This window comes from Phacochoerus africanus, chromosome 6 (assembly GCF_016906955.1).
Source record: "Phacochoerus africanus isolate WHEZ1 chromosome 6, ROS_Pafr_v1, whole genome shotgun sequence".
NCBI lineage: Eukaryota > Metazoa > Chordata > Mammalia > Artiodactyla > Suidae > Phacochoerus > Phacochoerus africanus.
This window is the reverse complement of record NC_062549.1, coordinates 72951980-72972917: the sequence shown is the minus strand read 5'-3', so window position 1 is coordinate 72972917 and position 20938 is coordinate 72951980. Positions and strand designations below refer to the sequence as shown.

Sequence of the window (20938 nt, the reverse complement as noted above, 5' to 3'; positions counted from 1 at the left end):
AGGAAACTGTGTTCGATATTTTCTAATAACTTATAACAGAAAATAATCTGAAAAAAAATAATGTATAACTGAAACACTTTGCTGTACATCTGAGACTCACGTAGTATTATAAATTATGCTTAAATTTTAAAAAGTAAAATAAAATGTACGTCTTCTTAAACAGCAACACTTGAAACCTTAAGACTGGAGTTCCCGTCGTGGCGCAGTGGTTAGCGAATCCGACTAGGAACCATGAGGTTGCAGGTTCGGTCCCTGCCCTTGCTCAGTGGGTTAACCATCCGGCGTTGCTGTGAGCTGTGGTGTAGGTCGCAGACGCGGCTCGGATCCCGCGTTGCTGTGGCTCTGGTGTAGGCCGGTGGCTACAGCTCCAATTGGACCCCTAGCCTGGGAACCTCCATATGCGGTGAGAGCGGCCCAAAGAAATAGCAAAAAGACAAAAACAAAAACAAAAACAAAAAAAACCTTAAGACTAACTTCTTCATGAATTCAGAATGAAATACAAGGCTCTCTGTGATCTGGCCTCCAGGTAAGCCACACGGAAGTGTTTGCAGACATCTCAAGGTGTGTCTTCTTCTTCCCTACACCTGGGTAATGGCCTTTTCAGGCCTCTCTGCCCCTCTCTTGCCCAGACCCTCCACTTTTCAGTTTTGTATCTGCTCTTTAGGTCTCAGCTTATACAGAGTCTTCTAGACTAGCACTGCCTGGGGGTTTTCTGTCACGAGGAAAGGTCCACTGAGCTCTGTATTTGCAGAGTCTAGTCCTGTAGCCACTAGCTACGTGTGGCTGTTGAGTGCTTCAATGTGGCTGGTGTGTCGGAGGAACTGGATTTTAGATTTTATGTAATTTTAGTTAATTTAAACAGCCACCCAGAGCCCTGTACTGGACAACACGGGGACTGCTGGAGGTGGTGCCTGTGTGCTGCTGCTTGGCTTTCTGTGCTCATCTCCACCAAACACTGTCCCCAGGAGCAACGTGACAGCTGAGAGTCTTGGAGGGGTCAGAAAAAACTCACAAACTGAAGAGCTCAAAGCATATTTATATGCACACACAAGAATGTCATGTAGAAAAACAAGTTTACTGAAGACGATTTATCAAGAACTAGTTATTTTCAGCACGTTCACATGGTTACTTTTTAAATAATATTTATTTATAAGTTATATCTGGATTTATAGCTGAAAGTCTTAAAATAGATGCTGTGGACCAAAGGGGCCAGGGGAGAGTAATCATCAGAATTTATTTCAGACATTTTGGGTTTGAGGCTGCAGGTAACATTAATGATACTCGATACTGGATTGTTAGCAGATATTGATGGACCTTAAAATAGGTGAGAAGGCAGAGTGCAGAGAACTTTGGACTTTTTGGAGAAAAGGCGTTTGGCTATAATAAGCGGTAACAGCGTTTAATGCATTCCTTCCTTGGCAGCACAGCCAGAGGCAGACTGGCAGGTGGGCCTGAGGATGGGAGATGCACCAGGTCACGTTGCTCTGGGAGGTTCAGCTGAAGGCTGGAGCCGGTTGGCACACAAACGAGGAGGTGTAAAGCTGCAAGACTGTCACCAGCATGTGGTTCTCCTTTAATGGCACAGTATCCATGGAGAGATGGGAGAGGCTTTCATTCCCCACCCCGGCCCTCGCCCCTCACCTCCGTTGTGTGAGTGTGAAATACTAGGGACGCCATGCCGTGTGCCGGAGGAGGGGGTGTTAGGAATCCACTGAGATGCTGTGTAATGGGCAAAGTCCTTACCCATTTTGGGGAGTGCTGGGTCTGGCACTGGGGATGCAAAGTGACAGACATAAAAGGCAGGGTCTTCCTTGAAGCACTTGCCTGTGTATGTGCACGCTGGCATATCATAGAGAGAGCAGGGGAACAGTTAAATGGTTCATGACGAAAGAAATACTGAAGTAGAGTCTGTATTCGGAGGTTAACCTTTTAACAGGGCATCATTTATTCAAAGAGAGATAGGGAAAAATGGAAAGAATTCTTTTAAAGGTAAAGTAAATTTAAATTCATTTCACAAAAAAGAGATAATTGATTCTGATAGGTTAAAAACTATTAACTATCAAGTTGGTATGCAGTCAGTAAAAATTATTTGGATACTGATGATCTAAACAACTTTAAGTACCAAATGGTATTTTAAAACTTTTGCCTTTACCAGGGTGACAGAAACCCTTTGTTATCACCATTCTCGGACAGCAGAGTTTCAGGAGCCTTGGTGGCTGAATGGGCAGCGCGCTGGACAGGTGACCAGAACGGAGCACGGAGGGCCTGTGAGGGTGGTTTTGATGTAGAAACTTGAGACCTTGGTCTGTCAGAACTTTTCCTGCCCATTCTAGGTATGAGGTGCAGCCTGGAAAATACAGCGTAGACGCTTTTTATTTAATGGGGCACTTGGATTTACCTACAGTGTCTTAAAGGCTGTTTTAAAAAAGTTAAGATATTTTTTGTCATAGCCTCTTGTCTTTAAAGGCACTAAATTCTCAGTAGCATAGTTAGAAACTTTATATTCTTTTTTTTTTTTTGTCTTTTCTAGGGCTGCTTCCCATGGCATATGGAGGTTCCCAGGCTAGGGGTCTACAGGCCACAGCCAGAGCAACTCGGCATCCGAGCCTCGTCTGCAACCTACACCACAGCTCACGGCAGCACCAGATCCTTAACCCACTAAGCAAGGCCAGGGATCAAACCTGCAACCTCATGGTTCCTAGTCGGATTCGTTAACCACTGCGCCATGACGGGAACTCCTTATTTATATTCTTCACAGTTGTCATCATGGCTGAGAATGGGCATGAAGTAGAGAATTCCATATTTTAGAGGTTGATGGGGAGCGGGGGCGGGGGGGGAGACACCTCAACAGTGTGGGTATGTGTAACGTGATGTAAATACTGTCACCAATGACACTTACTCAGGTTTCCTCATCTGGGATCAAAATTTCATTCGTAGTTATGAATGAATAGTAGTTAAAGTCATGAAAACCACACAGTGGGATGGGTGCCATAGTAAATTCCGTATTTTAAAGCTACATAGGCGTCTGGTCCTTTCGTATTCTTTGATGAAGCCAAGTACAAAATTCACTTACAATTTGCAGTGAACTCAGTATTGATCTCTGATCGAAATGGATACAGTGTAGACATTTATAGCTTCAAAACAGGACCTCTTTTCAAACTGAGACGTAAAGTTTACCTGCAAGTTGGAATGATATCCTGCTATCAGGAGTCCTGTACTCTCGTGTAAAAACTACTTCTGGTTAGAATTGGCCAGCTGAATAATTTTTCAGGGAAGTACGTGGTCGTTCAGGTCAGCTTTCAGTGATGTGGAGGAGGGTGGTGGAGCAGTGGATAATAAAAGGATGTGTTAGAGAATGTTTTGCAGCTTTTTGGGAAATAGATGTAGGTTATGAATTAATTTGCTTAGAGTAACATAAAAGCTATTTCATAAAGCTAGTTTGCCCTATGGGGCACAGCTAATTGGGGAAAAGCTCACAAGATTTCTGGGTCATGAGGAGAGGGGCCAGTTTGGGGTTGAGGCTTTGCGATGGCTGCAGGAAACTATAAACATCCAGAGGTTGTGGATATAACTTTTGTTTTTCGTTACATGCTAATATGAGTGAAGACATTTAATTTGGCTAAAAGAGATGTCAGGCTTATTTAGCTGCATGAAATCAATAGTTTTGATTATCAATAGTTATTATAAGAGTTTTTGATAATGTTTTGATCATCAGTTTTGATTATGGTGACATTGTAGTACTTGCTTGCATTGATAAGTGTATGAATAGAAAAAAATGTTTTCAACTTTGTTATATATGTCAGAATGATTATGAAATAAGGAATGCAAAATGTTTACTGTGTATTCCAGCCTTAATTCTGTTTCCTTGGTCAAATAAATTTTATTTGAAAGAGTAGTTTAATACTGTAATTACTGCATAAGTTATATCTGAATTCTTCCTTTTTTTTTTTCTGTCTGCAGATTTACCTTTTTGAGACTGTGTGCAGTTTTCCAAAATACCTTTTCTAGTACTCTTCCAAAGACCTTCTCAACTCTCGTTTACTGTTCTGTCTCATTTTTATGTTGCTTCGCTTCCCTGATGGAAATTTGAATTTCTGTAATTCCTGTGTCTTTCTCTTTTGAATGAGATATGGCCTTTTAGAATGCAGTCCAGGCCACCCTGTGACCTCTGCCCTCGGTGTCCTGTGACACTTGGCCTGGCCCTGAGCTTGGGTTTATTCGTGATGGATAATGCTCCCTTCTCATCACATGTGCTCTGCCTGTGCAGGGAAATTATTTTCAGCTGCGGTGTTGCCGGAATATTTTTTTTTTTCCCCTTGAAGGAAAGGAATGTTGGAGGTGCATCGGAGGAGACGTTTAACTGCACCCTTCCTTTCCCTCCACTTCAGCCGGGCAGAATTTGGGTGCAGTTTTAAACTCCCCCCGGTCTATGAGACAAAAATCTCCTTTTCCGTTTTCCAGAACTTTTTAATGCAAAAGAATGTAGAAAATTGGCAGATCCGTTAGTTAAATAGCGACAACTGTAGTGAGTATATAAAAAAGCATAAAGCACACTTCTTCCAGGAGCGGTTGGCTGTTCCCTCTTTGTTCAGCCCCTCAGCATCTTGCCCTTGGCGTCCTCCGGTGATTCGGGCTTTAGAGGAGTTCAGATCCCTAGGGTGTCCGGGCACCGGGTGGGCCAGGCACCTCCTGCCTTCCCTCCTTCTGTGCTGCTCTCACTCTGTGTAGGCTTGACTTCCCCCAGATGTGCCTGTGTGCATGTGTGTCTCAAGTCAGTAGCTTGAAATAGGTCTACAGAGAGCAGGAAGATGTTTTCAAAGACCCTGCTTTTTTCATGGCTTAATAAAAACATTGTGTCATTTGCCTTTATAGACCAGCCAGGCTAGGATATTATACAATATTAAGCATGATAGCAAGCACTGCATTTTGTAAAATTTACATTACTCTTAGCTTGCACTGTACACATCCTTGCTAAGTGGATTGAAGTACATTTCTGAAGTTTAATTTTTCCCTGTCCCAAATGAATTACACACACAAAATTGCCATTTTCTTATTTCTGGACCTGTCTTCGTTTGCTTTCTCCCTCCCCTACAATAAAATTAATTAGGGTAGCATTAGAGTGATAAGGGACCGAGCCACGTCTTTTGCATAGATACATAGCTTGTTTGCTTACATGGACGCGGTGTGTGGGGCTCTGTGTACACACATCTCTCTTCTGCAGTGTAATGGTGCGTGTTTTAAGTGACACTGGAGTATGTGCTGGTCTGCGACTGGGCCTCGCCGATGCACGTGGAGAGAAGATGGCCCTGGATGTGTTTTCCTCGTGTCTCTGGTGGGATGAGCAGGTCCACTCTCTTCTTAGTTGGCTTAGTCCTGGAAGGAGTGAATTTCAGGGAGTGTATTTCAGTGTTGAATTGCAGGGTGTAAAGGTTGTTTTCTAAAGGGCATTGATTCTTGTGCTTAGGGGTACAGCTTACCTGGAGGACAGTAGGCACCGTTTGACTAATTTAGGAAAAAAGAAAAAATGCTGAGGCCATGCACTTAGTATAAACTGTTAGCTGAGTGCTGGTTCATTAGTTACTTTGCAAGAAAATCTATTAGCCCCAGGACTCTTTCTTATGGAGGAAAAAACCCCATCTTTATCTGAAAGGTAGTTCAGAATATGCAGACTCCTTAAAGTGATGTAGAAATAACTGAAGTATTTCTGCAAGAAACCTGTGAAATAGGGTGTTATGTAACACAGCATTAGATATTGTTGTTAGCTGCTTTTTCTTTTTTTTTTTTTTGTCTTGCAAAAATGATTGTTGAGCAGATGGATGTCTCTTTAAAATTAAACCAGCGTTTGATGCCTTCTCTGTAAACCATTGCAGATTAATGCTGGTCGCCAAGGGTTATTCCTGATTCTCTGGATGAGGACAGTGCTATTTCTTTGCTGTGAAGGCCCCTACTATTTAGTGTAGGGTGGCATGTCTGTGTGGTACTTGCTTTCTAATTCTTTGGGACCAGTTACCTGTTGTTGATTATTCCTTCTCACGTTAATTGAGAGAATCTGTGGCCATAGGTCGGAGGCGCTCAGAGTTTGTGGGCGGGAATCCCCAGGGGCCCTTGTTAATAAAATGCAGACTCTGGGGCAGGATTCTGCATCTCTCGTCAGCTCCCGGGGCGGGGCGGGGGTGGGGGGTGCCTGTCGTTTCAGGTCCCTCTTCAAATGGCCAGGCTCCTGTCTGCACGGGGAGAGGCAGGGAGGTGCTGCCCTGTCGGGAAGGCTTCAGAAACAGCCTGAGCAGGACGAGTGGGGTGGGAGTGGCGCTGAGGTCAGCACGCTTCCTGGGAGGGTGGTAACAAAGGAACTGAGACGAGTAAGAGGCCAGACTGCAGGTGAGGGCTGCAGGCCAGGAGGGTGTGAGGAGTCGGACCCTGCAGTACCTAACATCCAGCCTGGGATTGTGGTGTTCCAAGGCAGAGGAAGAGGATCCCAGGAGCCGAGAACAGAGGGGCTGTCGGGGACCTGATTACAAAATGCATTCCCCCGCCCCTGAGCTTTTGGGTTCCATCCCGAGAGCCAGGGACCTGCCTCGAGGAGGTGAATCAGGGGAGAGAGGAAGATCATTCAGTCAGCTGTGAGTGTGTTGAGACCCGGCTTGGGAGATCCAGTCACACTTTAAAGTTTTGTCCTTTGCTGGTGACCTCAGAGACAGTATGAACGGGGGAGGAAATAGACTTGTGAAATACTGGGGAGGAGAATCCACAGGTTGGCCCGTGGGTTGACTATGCAGGGCATCTGTGGGGCTTTATTAGAACAGCAAGCTGCACAGCACGAAGGCCATGCCTGGTGGTTCAGTTCTCTGTAACCAGTGTCCATCAAACATCTTATGCAAAGTAGGCCATCGTTACATATTTTTTAAGTGAATGAATAATGGGAAGGCTTGAAGGTCGCTTTCCATCACTTGGCTGGGAGTGGGGCTCAGGTAGCTGGACTGGGGGGGCATGAAGTACAGCACGGCATCGCTCTTACACCTTCAGTTTCCAAGCATAGTTTCTCCCCCCCTTTTTTTTTTGGTCTTTTTGTCTTTTTAGGGCTGCACCGCGCATGCACAGGGAGGTTCCCAGGCTGGGGGTCCAATTGGAGCTACAGCTGCTGACCTATGCCGCAGTCACAGCAACACCAGATCCGAGCTGTGTTTTCGACCTACACCACAGCTCATGGCAACGTTGGTTCCTTAACCCACTGAGCGAGGCCAGGGATTGAACCCGAAACCTCATGGTTCCTAGTTGGAGTCATTTCTGCTGTGCCACTATGGAAACTCCTCAGTTTTCTCTTTTAAAAGATGAAATCTCTTCAACTAATATCAGCAAAATTGGAAGCTACCTTGTGATATAAACGGAAGCCCACTATAAACACAATTCTCATTTCCTTTTTTTGGTTTTATTTTTCATGAGATGCTGGGGACTCATATGGACCTTCTGAAGGGTTTTATCCTTTTTTGTCTTTCTACATCTTTTTCTTCCAAAGGAATAGTGAATGGAAACAATGCACAGAGACATGAAGAAAAATAGTGGCCTGCCTTTTGCAATGTAGATTTTATAGTTGTTAAAATTAAACTTAATGTAAACTTCATTAAAGAGCAGTGGTAATATGGCAATTGTAAGTGAAAAGAATTTTGAAATTAATTACTCCTAAGCATGTGAATTTTCTATGGCTGAGAATCACTCCTAATATCATAAAAATTATTTATTAAGAAATATATGTTGGGAGATATTACAGAAAGGAGAAGCTTTATAGGTTGAAAATAGAATTAATTAACAAACTATGATATATGGACAGAATACTATAAATTTTGTCACACAGGGTAAGTATAGACCTTTGAAAGAACACTAATCTCTGCGCAGAGAAAATGTTTTTCATTAGTGGGAACTACTGCTGTTTATCGTGGTCCTTGTCTAAGAGCATTATCTGTGGGGAGGAGTCTGTAGCTGCACCTTCCGCCGTCCATGGGATTTTCTACACTGGTGGGACTGTGTTCCAGATGCACTGTCCATGGTGCGATGCTGCCACCAGCCACACGGGCCTGCTGGGCACTGGGAATGTAGCTTGTGCAGCTGAGCAACCGAATCCAAAATTTTATTCTGTGTTAACAAAGTTAAGTAGCAATGTGTGGCCAGCGGCTGCCACACAGGATGGCATAGCCACAGCAGAGCAACACATGGATGGGGAGGAAAATGTGGTCCAGCTGGGGCGGGGGTGCAGGAGGGCATCTCTGGTCCATGAGGCAAACCTGGGGCTGACGTGTGCTGCTCTGATGCTGGTAACTTGGAGGCTTCTCCTGGCTCTTTGGGTCACCATCTGTCAGATGGGTGCCTTCTCCTATAGCAAGCATTGGCCTGGGTGGACTCCCCTCTTTGCTAGGCGGCTGCTGGGGGCCACGGGTGGGGAGGGCTGTCCTCAGGCCTGGTGACGGGGCTGAAAAACCTGGAGGTGATGAGCACAGCTTAGCAGCACTGAGCCCTTCATCTTCTGAACCATCAGCCTGTGCATCCCTCTCTGTCTTTTTTTTTTTTTTTGGTAATTTTTTTTTAGGACCACACGCACAGCATATGGACGTTCCCAGGCTAGGGGTCTAATTGGAGCTGCAGCTGCCGGCCTAGTCACAGCCACAGCAATGTGGGATCTGAGCCTCATCTGTGACCTACACCACAGCTCACAGAAATGCCAGATCCTTAACCCACTGAGTGAGGCCAGGGATCCAACCCGCATCCTCAAGGAGACTCGTGGGATTCGTTTCTGCTCAGCCACGACGGGAACTGCCCCCTCCCCATCTTGATGTGATTTGTAACCTCGATCTCCAGGCACCTCCCCGGGCTCTGCTGAGGGTCATGAGGCGTGCTGACCCTCCCTTGGGAACACTGGCCCAGGCTTCACCCCGTGGCCAGAATCCTAATCACAGTTGCGTCACACACCTCTGGCTATTTGGAGGTGGAGGAGAGAAGTGTAAGCGAGCCGTGACAAGGCAAGCTCCATAACTCTAAAAGCAGTCTCAGCGTCTCAAGGGCAGTATTACCTGTTCCTTCCCACGTGCCCTGTGCGTTAGATATTCATGAAAAAATGGACAGTATCCTGCTTACACAACTAGATCAGCAGTGGTCGGGCTGTGGCAGATATTTAGCTGTGAAATGAAAGGTGTTTTGTACTCACCCCTCTCCTCTCCAGCTTTCCAGGTCACTGGGATACCAGATTAAAACTTGGCCACACAAAGGCCGTCCTACTTTAAGCAGAGCACTGGAGTTAAGCATTGTTTACGGAAGCTTTGGGAAGTCAGAAACTCACCTCAAAATATAAGCTTGTATTTGTACACAGCTTCTGTCTTTCATCTGATTTGTGGCACAGCCTCTGCTTTGGCCTGATTTCCATTGCTCTTCGCCAGCTTTTGGGGGCTGCCTGGTTTGCATCCCGCTTATTCCCCTGAATATTAACCAACATGGTGCTGGGATGGGCTTGGTTCCTGAAAGTTACAGAGAGTATACAAAAAGCTTTCTTGAAACTCTCTTCTCTTTGGTGGTTTCAGTGATTGTTTTAATCACTTAGCCCTGAATAAAGAGGACCCCATCTAGGCCTCAAGGAATTTGCCCTTCCTGGGGAGTTGCCATTTCATCCAGACATGTCTCTTGCGTCTTTGGGAATGATTTGTCCTTAAAGTCTTTTGCAGAAGATGGTTGCTCCTTTGGGCTGTAAGAGGGCTTTTTCATCTGTAAAATGAAGAGGGGTGTGGATTAGGCCTACAGAGTGCTTGCCTGCACTAAATCTGCACAGTTGATTTCACGGGGAGTCGTCCCTGCCCCACCGATGCTTCTGTTGGTTGAGCTCTCACTGTGCTCTCTTCACCCCCCAAACTTTCCCAACCCAGAAAATGCTGGCCCGCGGAGCACAGAGTAGGAACCCAAATTATGCTGTCCTCTCTGTCGGGGTCTGTTCAGGTGTCACCTCACCCATTGTGGAAACACTTGTCATTATTAATCACCAAGAAATATTCTGTAAAGTGCTACCCTAAATTTTTACAACATAAGCTATGCATTTTAAAATTTTATCTAAAAGGGTCACCATTTACAGACGAATGTAACCTCCACGAGGACAAAAGGTAATTTTGTTTTTATTCACTGACATCTCTCACATCTGTGATCAGTGCCTGGCTCACAGTAGGTACTCAGTGGATATACTTTAAATAAATAAGCGCAATTTGAGATTCAACTTGGTTTTCACTTAAAGCCAAATCAAATGTAAATACAACTTGAATATTTATTACCCAAGGGGAAATGATGAGAATTATTTGCTAACACTGATTATTTGTATCTCTGTTTCTTATTTTTACTAACGTATACCTGTGCTGTTCGGCAGGGTGAGAATTATTTGCTAACACTGATAACTTGTATTTCTGTTCCTTATTTTTACTAATATGCACCTGTGCTGCCCAGAAGGTTAGCCATTGCCTGCACATGCACCTTTCTGGCTTAAAATGTGGCCAGTAGGAATTGAGACACTGTAAGTGTGAAATACGTACTGGGTTTCAAAGACTCTGTAAGTACATTCGTGTTGATGACATGTTGAAGTGCTAGTATTTCACATACACTGGCTTAAACAAGAATTATTACTAATATTCACTCTTTCGGGGGCTACTTTTTAAATGTGGCTCCTAGAAAAGTTAAAGTGGCATAGGCGGCTTGGATTTGACGGCTCATGGAACAGTGCTGATTTACACAGAAAATGTAGATATTGACGGTAGACCAAGGCAGCCTCCAGAAAGAAATTGTAAATGAATATCTTTGATAGAAACAAAATTAAATGTTGCAGCTGTGACTTAGGAAAGTGGGCATTCAAATGGTCTTGATCAAATTAAAAAAGACCAAAAATAAATTAATTAGATTAGCTCAGATCAGAAATATGAAATCCAGCTACCAGATGGATTCCAAGCATAGTCGCCCGCCGAGCCTTGAGGTCAGAAAAGGGGCAGGAAGGCAGTGGCCGCTGTCCCAGCCAGCGTGAGTGGTGACCAGCGACGGACTCAGCTGTAGTTTTTGGGCTCCTGTGCCTGGCGTTCACCTGAGCGGTCACAGCCGTGGTGGGTGACGTGTTTTCCTTACCCCCAGCACCAGGTGGTACTGCCATTTCTCGTGCTGCTGAGAAACGGCCTCTTGTTGGGAAGGAGCTTGGAGCCGGAAGCCCAGGTGTCCGGTAGGGTCACTCTCAGCGCGTGTCCCGTCTTGTCCCTTCCCGTGTCTGTCGGCAAGTTCTTCCCCGCTTTCTGCTCAGCCTGTAAAGTGAGTGCCAGCTCCACACGCCTCTCCCTGCGGCCCAGGGGCCCAGGCCGTCCCTCCCTCGGCCCCCTTCCCCCTGCAGCTAGCTGGGAACCTTGTCCGCTTGCAGTGTTTCCTCCCGGGACATGTGGTGGGCCCTGGAGGATGAAGCCGTCATCCTATAAAACAAGGCCACCTGGGACGAACAGCTAGACGCTACCTTCCTTAAGCTCATTTGAAAGGTTATTTTCGTAAGCGGTTAGTCTGCACGGCTGGTTTAAGCTATTATCAAGTCCACTCCAGTATTTATTTCCTTGAAAGCTAGAATGAGCCTTGAATAAATGAGGACTGACCGCGTAGCCTTTTTAGGAGTAAATTCAATTTATAAATATTTGTTTCATTTGGCACTGGAGATTTGACTTCTCTTTAGTTTGGATTTTAAAGTAGCTGCGTAGTAAAGCCGCATGTCTGTAAATAAAATGGCCCTTGTGCTCGCCTTATTTCCACCCATCTGACCTCTGTTTTTCGAGAAAGTAGATCAGAAAATTCGTGGCAGTCGGCGGTGGAGTGAGGAGACCTTTGGCTTCGGCTGACAGCTGTCACCTGAACACTGCAGACCTGAAGACCCTCTCAGGTGTCCTGTCTGTGGTTCTGACAGCGAGCAGGCGTGTTGTTTACATCGTCTGCAAGCCCAGTTTTCCCCTTGTTGGGAGGCGTTGGACGCAGGCAGGTGGAAGCGGAATTTTGATCTGTCCGTGGGTGAGTTCCCAGTGTGCCGGCTGGCCCTGGTGCGTCCCATGCCCACGCTGGCCCCGGGGACATGTGATGGGAGAGTTTATGGCTGGGCCTGTTTATAACATCACTTTTGGAGATTCTTCAGCAAGCTGGGCGGTATCCTGCAGTGCTTCACGGGCTCATGAAAGCGGGCAAAATGAGTTAAATTCCAAAGATGTTTAAGATTTCAAACATTTTTCTTATGTGAATTCGTTCTTTATTAGGTTGTTGATTTAATTAGCATTCGGCAAAAACACTTTCCTGTTTTGATTGTAGAAACATTCTTCAAATTGGTTATTTTAATCTCACAATCCTTTAAGAGCTATTTAAATTAAGGACTGGGCCTTGGTTGGTACCTACCGAGGGCTGTGAGCTCGGAGGCTGACGATGGGCCACCCACATCCCCCTCCCTGTGCTGTCCTGTCCTGTCCCGCCCTGTCCCACAGGGGATCTCTGCAAGGGTGAGGGCTGCATGGACCTGGTGAATTTCATTCTGTTAAAATTTTCAGTCTTGGACATTCCCGTTGTGGCTCATTGGGTTACAAACCTAACTAGTATCCGTGAGGATGTGGGTTCAGTCCCTGGCCCTACTCAGTGGGTTGATGATTGTGCCTCTTGGTGGCTTCGGTGGCTGTGGTGTAGGCCAGCAGCTGCAGCTCTGATTCGACCCCTGATCTTTGGGAACTTCCGTATACGGCAGGTGCAGTCCTAAAAAGACAAAAAATAAAATAAAAAATTTTCAGTCTTGATAAGTTTGGGGGAAAATATTCTGTCTCTCCTGATGAGAATGCTCATTGTGTAGTAACCATCCATGCAGCTAGCGTCTGCCTGCTAGCTGGTGACACGGGCCCTGGTCCATCCCTGGAGCCCACGGCCCAAGGGCGAGTGATGAAGCTGTGGCTGGACGTGCTCCACTCGAACTGGGATGGGAGTGAAACAGGTCCTCCTGGAGAGTGAAAGCTCTTCTCCCGGTCCTGGGCCTCGGCTTGTAGATCCCTGCCAGGAGACAACCTGAAATTGTGAATTGTTACATTGCTGGCGCGTGTGCCCGCGGACACCCTTGCCGGCGCCTCCTCCTTCGACACCTCTGTCGCTGTTGCGTAGTTAGTCATATGTGGGCCGTAAATATCTAATTTGTATGAAGTGACCAAGTTTGGCATTTGTATAATCCTGTAGTCAATTTAACTAAGTTGAGCTTTTCACAGCCCTCGGTGCTGCGGCTGCTCATCTGATTACACCGCTCAGGGGAATAAGGTTAAGGGCGGGCTGTTGGTAACCAGAGTACTTCCAGGGCTTTAGTGCGGCAGATGGGCTGCTTGGTGTCTTCAGACATCTGCTTGCCTGCTGTGGCAGCTGCTGCCGCCTCACGTTGTGTTCTTTTGTTCTGTTCCATCCAAGAATGGAACGCTAGGAAGTGTAGTGAATGGATTAATTTAAGGTTAAGGTTAGTGTTTTGCGTGCTTTCGAGGTAACCCATCATAATAATGCTTCTGGTAGAAGCTAATGAGTTTCTCTCCAAGTGAACCAGATTTATAAAATACAGCGCAGCGAGGGGGCTAGAGGAGGCTTGTTGGTGGACACCAAATTCAAATGCATAAAATGCTGGCAGTTTTTATCATTTGTTCCTAATTCTTTGTTTTCTTCCTCCCTCTTCCCTACCTCCCACTCCCTTCCAGGACCTCTATCCAGACTTTGCCTGACACTGCAGGGTCCAAGAGAATTAAAGAAATATGGAGTGACATGAAGACGATTAGTCAAGGATTATAGGCTCTGAGGACAAACCCCTCAGTGAAGTGAAGCACACACAGGCCCCTGAGCCCCGGCCTGGAGGAGCCGTGCGTTGGGAGAAGAGAAGATGGCGGATCCAGGAATGATGAGTCTCTTTGGCGAGGATGGGAATATTTTCAGCGAAGGCCTCGAAGGCCTTGGAGAATGTGGTTACCCTGAAAACCCCGTGAACCCCATGACTCAGCAGATGCCGATAGACCAAGGCTTTGCCTCCTTGCAGCCCTCCCTCCACCACCCCTCCACTAACCAGAGTCAAACCAAGCTGACCCACTTCGACCACTATAACCAGTACGAGCAACAGAAGATGCATCTGATGGATCAGCCCAACAGAATGATGAGTAATGCCCCTGGGAACGGACTGGCGTCTCCCCACTCGCAGTACCACACCCCTCCTGTCCCCCAGGTCCCCCACGGGGGTGGCAGCGGCGGCCAGATGGGCGTCTACCCCGGCATGCAGAACGAGAGGCATGGCCAGTCTTTCGTGGACAGTGGCTCCCTGTGGGGCCCCCGGGCCGTGCCTGTGCCGGACCAGATCCGGGCCCCCTACCAGCCGCCGCCGCCGCCGCCGCCCCAGCCCCAGCCGGCACCATCGGGGCCCCCTGGACAGGGCCATCCCCCGCACCTGCAGCAGATGGGCGGCTACCTGGCGCGCGGGGACTTCTCCATGCAGCAGCACGGCCAGCCGCAGCCGAGGATGAGCCAGTTTCCCCAGGGCCAGGAGGGCCTCAGCCAGGGAAACCCTTTCATCACCACCTCGGGCCCTGGCCACTTGTCGCACGTGCCCGCGCAGAGCCCCGGCGTGGCGCCCTCGCGCCACACAGTGCAGCCCTTCCACCACCACCCCCCCACTGCTCTCCACGGAGAATCCGTCGCCCACAGCCCCAGGTTCTCCCCTAACCCTCCTCAGCAAGGGGCTGTTAGGCCACAAACCCTTAACTTTAGTTCTCGGAGCCAGACGGCCCCCTCACCTACTCTAAACAACTCAGGGCAGTATTCTCGCTATCCTTACAGTAACCTAAATCAGGGATTAGTTAACAATACAGGGATGAATCAAAATTTAGGCCTTACAAATAATACTCCAATGAATCAGTCCGTACCAAGATACCCCAACGCCGTAGGATTCCCGTCCAACAGTGGTCAAGGACTAATGCACCAGCAGCCCGTCCACCCCAGCGGCTCACTGAACCAAATGAACACACAAACTATGCATCCTTCACAGCCTCAGGGAACATATGCCTCTCCGCCTCCCATGTCACCCATGAAAGCGCTGAGTAACCCGGCAGGGACGCCCCCCCCGCAGGTCAGGCCGGGGAGCGCTGGGATCCCGATGGACGTCGGCAGTTACCCCACCGTGCCCCACCCGCCCCCGGGGGCCCTGGGCATCGGACAGAGGAGCGTGGGCCCCCGGAACATGCAGCAGTCTCGTCCGTTTATGGGCATGTCCTCAGCCCCAAGGGAGCTGGCCGGGCACCTGAGACCTAATGGGTGTCCTGGAGTGGGCCTCGCCGACCCGCAGGCCCTCCAGGAACGACTGCTCCCCGGCCAGCAGCACCCCGGCCAGCAGCCGTCCTTCCAGCAGTTGCCAACCTGCCCTCCGCTGCAGCCCCACCCTGGCCTGCACCACCAGCCTTCGTCCCCACACCCGCACCACCAGCCCTGGGCACAGCTCCACCCGTCGCCCCAGAACACCCCGCAGAAAGTGCCTGTGCCGCAGGTAAGGGTTGGGTCGTGCCTGCCTCGCGGCGGCGGAGATGGGGCCGCTCCGCGGGTCGCGTGGGGTCTTCCTTTAAGCTTCGTGAAAAGCCTTTTCGTTATGACATCCTTCGTTAGTTTTTATCTTGTAAGCTGCTCCAGAATCTCTGTTTTTCCCCTGTAACTCCCTGATTTACTCTCTCACTCGTTGGCTTCCTCAAAAAAATCTTGAATCCTCCTGTCCCAGGAACTGCGCTGGAGCTGAGGGTGCATAGAAAAACTAAGGCTGGTTCCTGCCTGCGAGGAGCTCTGTTCTCATTGCCAGCAGGGTGACTGACCCTGGACTTAAATGTTTTTTTTTCCTTCTCTTTTTTCTTCTCTCTCTCTCTTCACTCTGGTTTAAAAATATACTGAAAGTTGGTTTCCAGCAAAGTTTTATGTGTTCGTGGTTGTCCTGCCCACTTTTTTTAGAAAATTGTATTTTTTTTTCCCTTGGGAAGCTACAAAATCAGTTCTTCTGTCATATACTCATTTGACCAACTGTTGAATGTTAGCGTGAACTTAAATTGCAGACTGTGGAAAATCAAAGTAAATGATCCTCCACAGGAAGTGTTTGGTCTCTAGGAGATCTGGGTACCCAGAACTGAAAGCAGGAGTCTTCCTTCTGTAAGCTGGGATTCCATTGTACAGAATTTATAAGCAAGGAGATTGAGGTTTTAGGCTCTAGTATTTACAAAGAGACCTTTCCATTATAAATGTTGGTGTTTGTGCCCTAGGTCTGGGAGAACGAAATTAATGTCTGCATGTACAGATTATTCTGAGTGCTGTTCAGAAACATGCATTGCTGTTTCACTGTGATGGCAGCCCGAGCGTGGATGGCACAGTGTGCCTAGAGCAGCTGTAGGCACAGTGGTTGTTCCTAATGAACTTATAATCCGTTTGGGGAAACATGACCCATGCATGACAGTCTAGAGTGGAGTGAAAGACCATGCATGATGCTGTGACAGATGTCAGAGCGGCGGCACCACGGACGAGGCGCCCAGGAGTTTGGCTGGGACTTAACCAGGGCCGTGAATCCAGGACGGCATTTCAGGTTGGGGGATGGTTGTCAGAGGGGACATGGGGACATAGGAAGTTGAGTTCACAGCAGGGCAGGGCAGGGCAGGGCCAGGCACTAGAGGTGTGGTATTCTGTAAAGAATCTGAATTGCACCCGGGAGCCAGTGATACCCACTCGACAGTGTACGCAGGATGGTACGCCGGATGGCTGGGAAACCAGCAGGTGAACTGTGAGTCTCTGGTCTAAGCCTGTGAGGACAGTTTGTACCAGGAGCCAGGGATCGGGGAACAGAATGGATTGAAGCTACGTGGAAATAAAAGGGTTGGCACAGGAAACAGAGCCTTTCAGGGTGTCCTGCTTGGAGAGGCATTTAGATCAGAGACTCAGAAGCCTCAGCCTTGGTGGGGCTGAGGGGTTGGAAAGGTCTCCTCAGGACATGAGGGGGTTTTGGGGAAGCTGTCCTTAGAGGTCCTGCACACTTGGGGGCCCTCGGGAGGAGCTCCAGAGTCAGTGGTGGTGGTTGTGAGGTATACGAGCTTCAGCCACCTGACTGGCACTGCCCAGGAGAGATCTGCTCCTGTCCCTAGAGCCCAGCTAACCTGCAATGATGGGAATGGGCTTCTAACACCATGGACAGCATGAAAGGGGAGATGAGAAAGGCTGTCTATTAGATGCTGGGGCCTCTGGCCAACTTGGTTGGCCTCTAGGGCAGAGATGAACATGGCTTAGTTTCTAGGGATTATTCTTTTCTTGTTCCTTGAAATTTTCTTATTAAACATGAGCTCTTTCAGAGCAGTGGTCCTCAGACCTCTCCTGATCCCAACATCTCTCCTCCCTGGGGATGAGCCCAGTTTGCAGGAGACCCCTTGACCATAACCTGATCCCTGGAGGGGAATTGTTTTCTTCCAGCATTCCCTGGTTTTCAGAGTATAGATTTCTCCATAGGTGTCTGAGAGGATGCGTTTGAGTATGTGGAGCCCGAGTCCCTGAGTGCTGGGGGCCTCTGTGAACGTGCTGGGCCCTGGTAGATGCTGGGGGACACCAGGCATATCTCCGTGTCCCTCCAGCTCCACCTTCTTGAGTCGCCATCACAGACGAACTTGGAATTGTTTAAGGGGTGTAAACAAGTACACTTGCTTTTTAGGGCCGCACTTGCCACATATGGAGGTTCCCAGGCTGGGGATCAAATCGGAGCTGCCGCTGCCGGCCTACGCCAGAGCCACAGCAGCGCAGGTTCCCAGTCACATCTGCGACATACACCACATCTCACGGCAATGCCAGATCCTTAACCCACTGAGCGGGGCCAGGGATCAAACCCGCAACCTCAGGGTTACTAGTTGCATTCGTTTCTGCTGCGCCATAACAGGAACTTCATATCTTGACTTTTTGATCTTGGGTCTTTTACTTCTTGAAGATAGAAGTTATGCTTTTCAAATGTTTCATGAGTAATGAACAGATATCTTCTAAATTGTGTCACATGTTTAGGTATCTTTGAAGATAAGTTTATATTGAAGAGTCAGCAAAAGAAAACATGAGAACCAAGGCCAGAGTTCATCAGGCTGTGTGTGCACTGTGTGCATGCAGTCTTTAATGGAAGCTCCAGACCAGCCTGATGATGTGACCAAATTTACAGGGGAAGAAGAAAGAAAACAAACAAACAAACAAAAACCAACCCTAGCTTCTACTTCTTTTCAGAAGCTCATGAGGACAGTGGTTCCCTTTTCATCTCAGACTTACTTATCTGTCCATCTCTCTATGATTATGCTACTCATTTACATTTCTCATTCTTGTCTTCCAGTTTGATTGAGCTCTAGTGGACCTGCGGCACTGTGTAAAGTGTAATGATTCGATCTGCATACCTCATGCAGTGATTGTCGCGGTCAGTTTAGTGAACACCCACCATCTAAGTACAAAACTAAAGAAGCAGTTTAGTTTTTTCCCCTTGTGATGAGACCTCTTAAGGTTTACTCTCTTAACAACGTTCCTGTGTAACACAAAGCAGTGTCCGTATATTTACCCTGGTGTACATTCCATGCCTGCTGCTTATTTATCTTACAACTGGAAGGTTGTACCTTCTGACCGCCTTCATCTGCTTCCCTCCCCGCCTCTGGTAACCACAGAGCTGATCTCTTTTCCTATGAATTTTTTTGCTTTGCGTTTGAAGTATGATGGCCTTACAGCACTGTGTGAGTTCCTGTTACACAACAGAGCGCTTTGCTATTTCTGTGCAGTTCAAACTGATTATCACAATCACCCTACAGAGACATTACATAATTGTTGACTGTATCCTCCACACTTCCACACCTGTGACATGTATTTTGCAACTGAAGTTTGTACGTCCTAATGTCCCTCACCACTTTCTCTTCTCCCCCACCCCCCGCCCCAACCCCCTCCTTTCTGGCAAATAGCCTGTTTGTTCTCTGTATCTGTGACTCTGTTCCTGTTATGTTTGTTCATTTGTTTTTGTAGATTCCACTATAAGTGAAATCATACAGTATTTGTCTTTCTCTGGATCTCAGACCCTTTTATGCTCTTAAAAATTATTGGGGGAATTCCTGTTGTGGCTCAGTGGGTCAAGAACCCGACAGAGTATCCATGAGAATGCAGGTTCTATCTGTAGTTTAAGGATCCGGCATTGCCACAAGCTGCAGTGTAGGTTGCAGATGTGGCTCAGATCCCCCATCACTGTGGTTGTGGTGTAGGCCGAAGCTGCAGCTCTGATTAGATCCCAGGCCAGGAACTTCTGTATGCCACAGGTTCATCTAAAAAAAAAGATTAAAAAAAAAAAAAAAAGAAGGGAGAAAAAAAAAACATTAATGGGGACTCCAAAGAGCCTTTGTTTATATGGGTTCTCTGTGTTGGTATTTATTGTCCTAGGAATTTAAACTGAGGACAGTTTAAATAAATAAGAAATAAAATAAATTATAAATTTAAATAAAATAGTAAACCACTATGTGTTAATATAAATCACATTTTTAACTGGAAAGCTGCTGTTTTCCAAAACACGAGGAAATTAATGGCATTGTTTTACGTTTTCTAAAATGTTGGGTTCTGACATCTGCTTCTGCCTGCAGTCGGCGTGCAGGTCACAAGCCTCTGGCCAAGTCCACTTGGATTTGGAAAGAATGAGAGTAAAAGGCAGACAGCTTCTCAGTGTCCTTACAAACAGGGTCTGACCTCCCAGGGCCCCAGCCCCACTTTGAGACCCACCCAGAGTCTGTGGTTTCTGAGTAGAGGAACTACCTACTGACTCCCTGGGCAGGTCCTTAACCCCAGGGCCCCATTGCCTTCTGTCTCGGAGGAGAGCCTCCTGGTTGGAGGCACAGACAGGTCAGCAGTGGTCATGTTACCGACACGCTGTCAGACATGCGGTGGGCATGCAAACAGGAGTTCTCATCCTCGGGCAGATAGTTTAGAGTTGCTTGTTGCAGAGTTTAGGGAATAAGCTCAAGCCCAGCATTAAGTATTGTCAGAGTTGTTTCACTTCCTTTCCTTGGTTTCTGGGAGGAGTTGTCAGGTATATAGGCTCCTCATGCTGCGCCCTGGTTGGTGGAGAGGAAGGTCTTATTGGGGCCGAGAGGGTGCGGCTACATCCACCCCAAGGGCACCCCTTGGACCTGAGCGTGTGAGCTTGGGGACAGCAAGTGAGTCTCTGCTGGGATGGGAAGCATCCCTTGAATTGAGAGGAGGATGGGGAGGGGGAGGGAAGAGTTTAAGGCCAGGAAACAAAGAGAGGGAGCCCTCTGCCCTGCACGCCCTGCAGTGTTCCTGGAATGTGGGGCCGGGCCCTGGGGGAGAGAGCTGCACAGCCCCTTGCAAGACCCTCAGCCTGTGTCCGGAACACCAGGAGGAGGTGGCGGGGACTGTCCTCTCGGTGGGAAGAGAGCAGAGAACCAACCAAGTGGATGTTGCTGAGAACAACCCAGAAAGGGGTTCGTTTTCATTTGCAGAGCTCGTCTAAGAAAGACTGGTTATTTGTGGGTTGTCCGGCAGTTTACAGGCAAATCCCAGAGTTTCTGAATGACTCACCCTGCTCAGGTGTACACAGGAGATTCATGGCTCAGCATTAGATGGGCAAGTCCCCCTGTGGGGTTTTTAGGACCTGCAACATTGTGTCCTTAGATTAAGTATATTTTGGATACATTTGTGCTCCTTTCATTACCTTGGGTCCTGAAATATGGTCATGGGTGAAGGAGAACAGGAGCAGAAAGCGTTTTTAAAGGACACTGAGATTGAGGTGATGGGTAATAATTTGTGTTCTGGTTTTCCCCTGGGAGATTAAAAGAAAGGATCCAGAAGAATCATTGGTACAGCTTTTCCAGTTCTTTGTCCTTCCATG

The 20938-nt window shown here is 47.7% G+C and overlaps 1 protein-coding gene across 3 annotated transcripts in view; it reads left to right on the top strand.

Annotated features, from left to right (window-relative positions):
• CHD7 (chromodomain helicase DNA binding protein 7) overlaps window positions 1–20938 on the top strand; it is a 184137-nt gene that overhangs the window by 48252 nt on the left and 114947 nt on the right. For all 3 annotated transcript variants that reach the window (XM_047783868.1, XM_047783867.1, XM_047783866.1), the window contains exon 2: window positions 13737–15562. In XM_047783868.1, coding sequence (XP_047639824.1) covers window positions 13916–15562 — 1647 coding nt within the window. In that variant the 5' untranslated portion in view covers window positions 13737–13915. The remainder of the gene's footprint in view (window positions 1–13736; window positions 15563–20938) is intronic.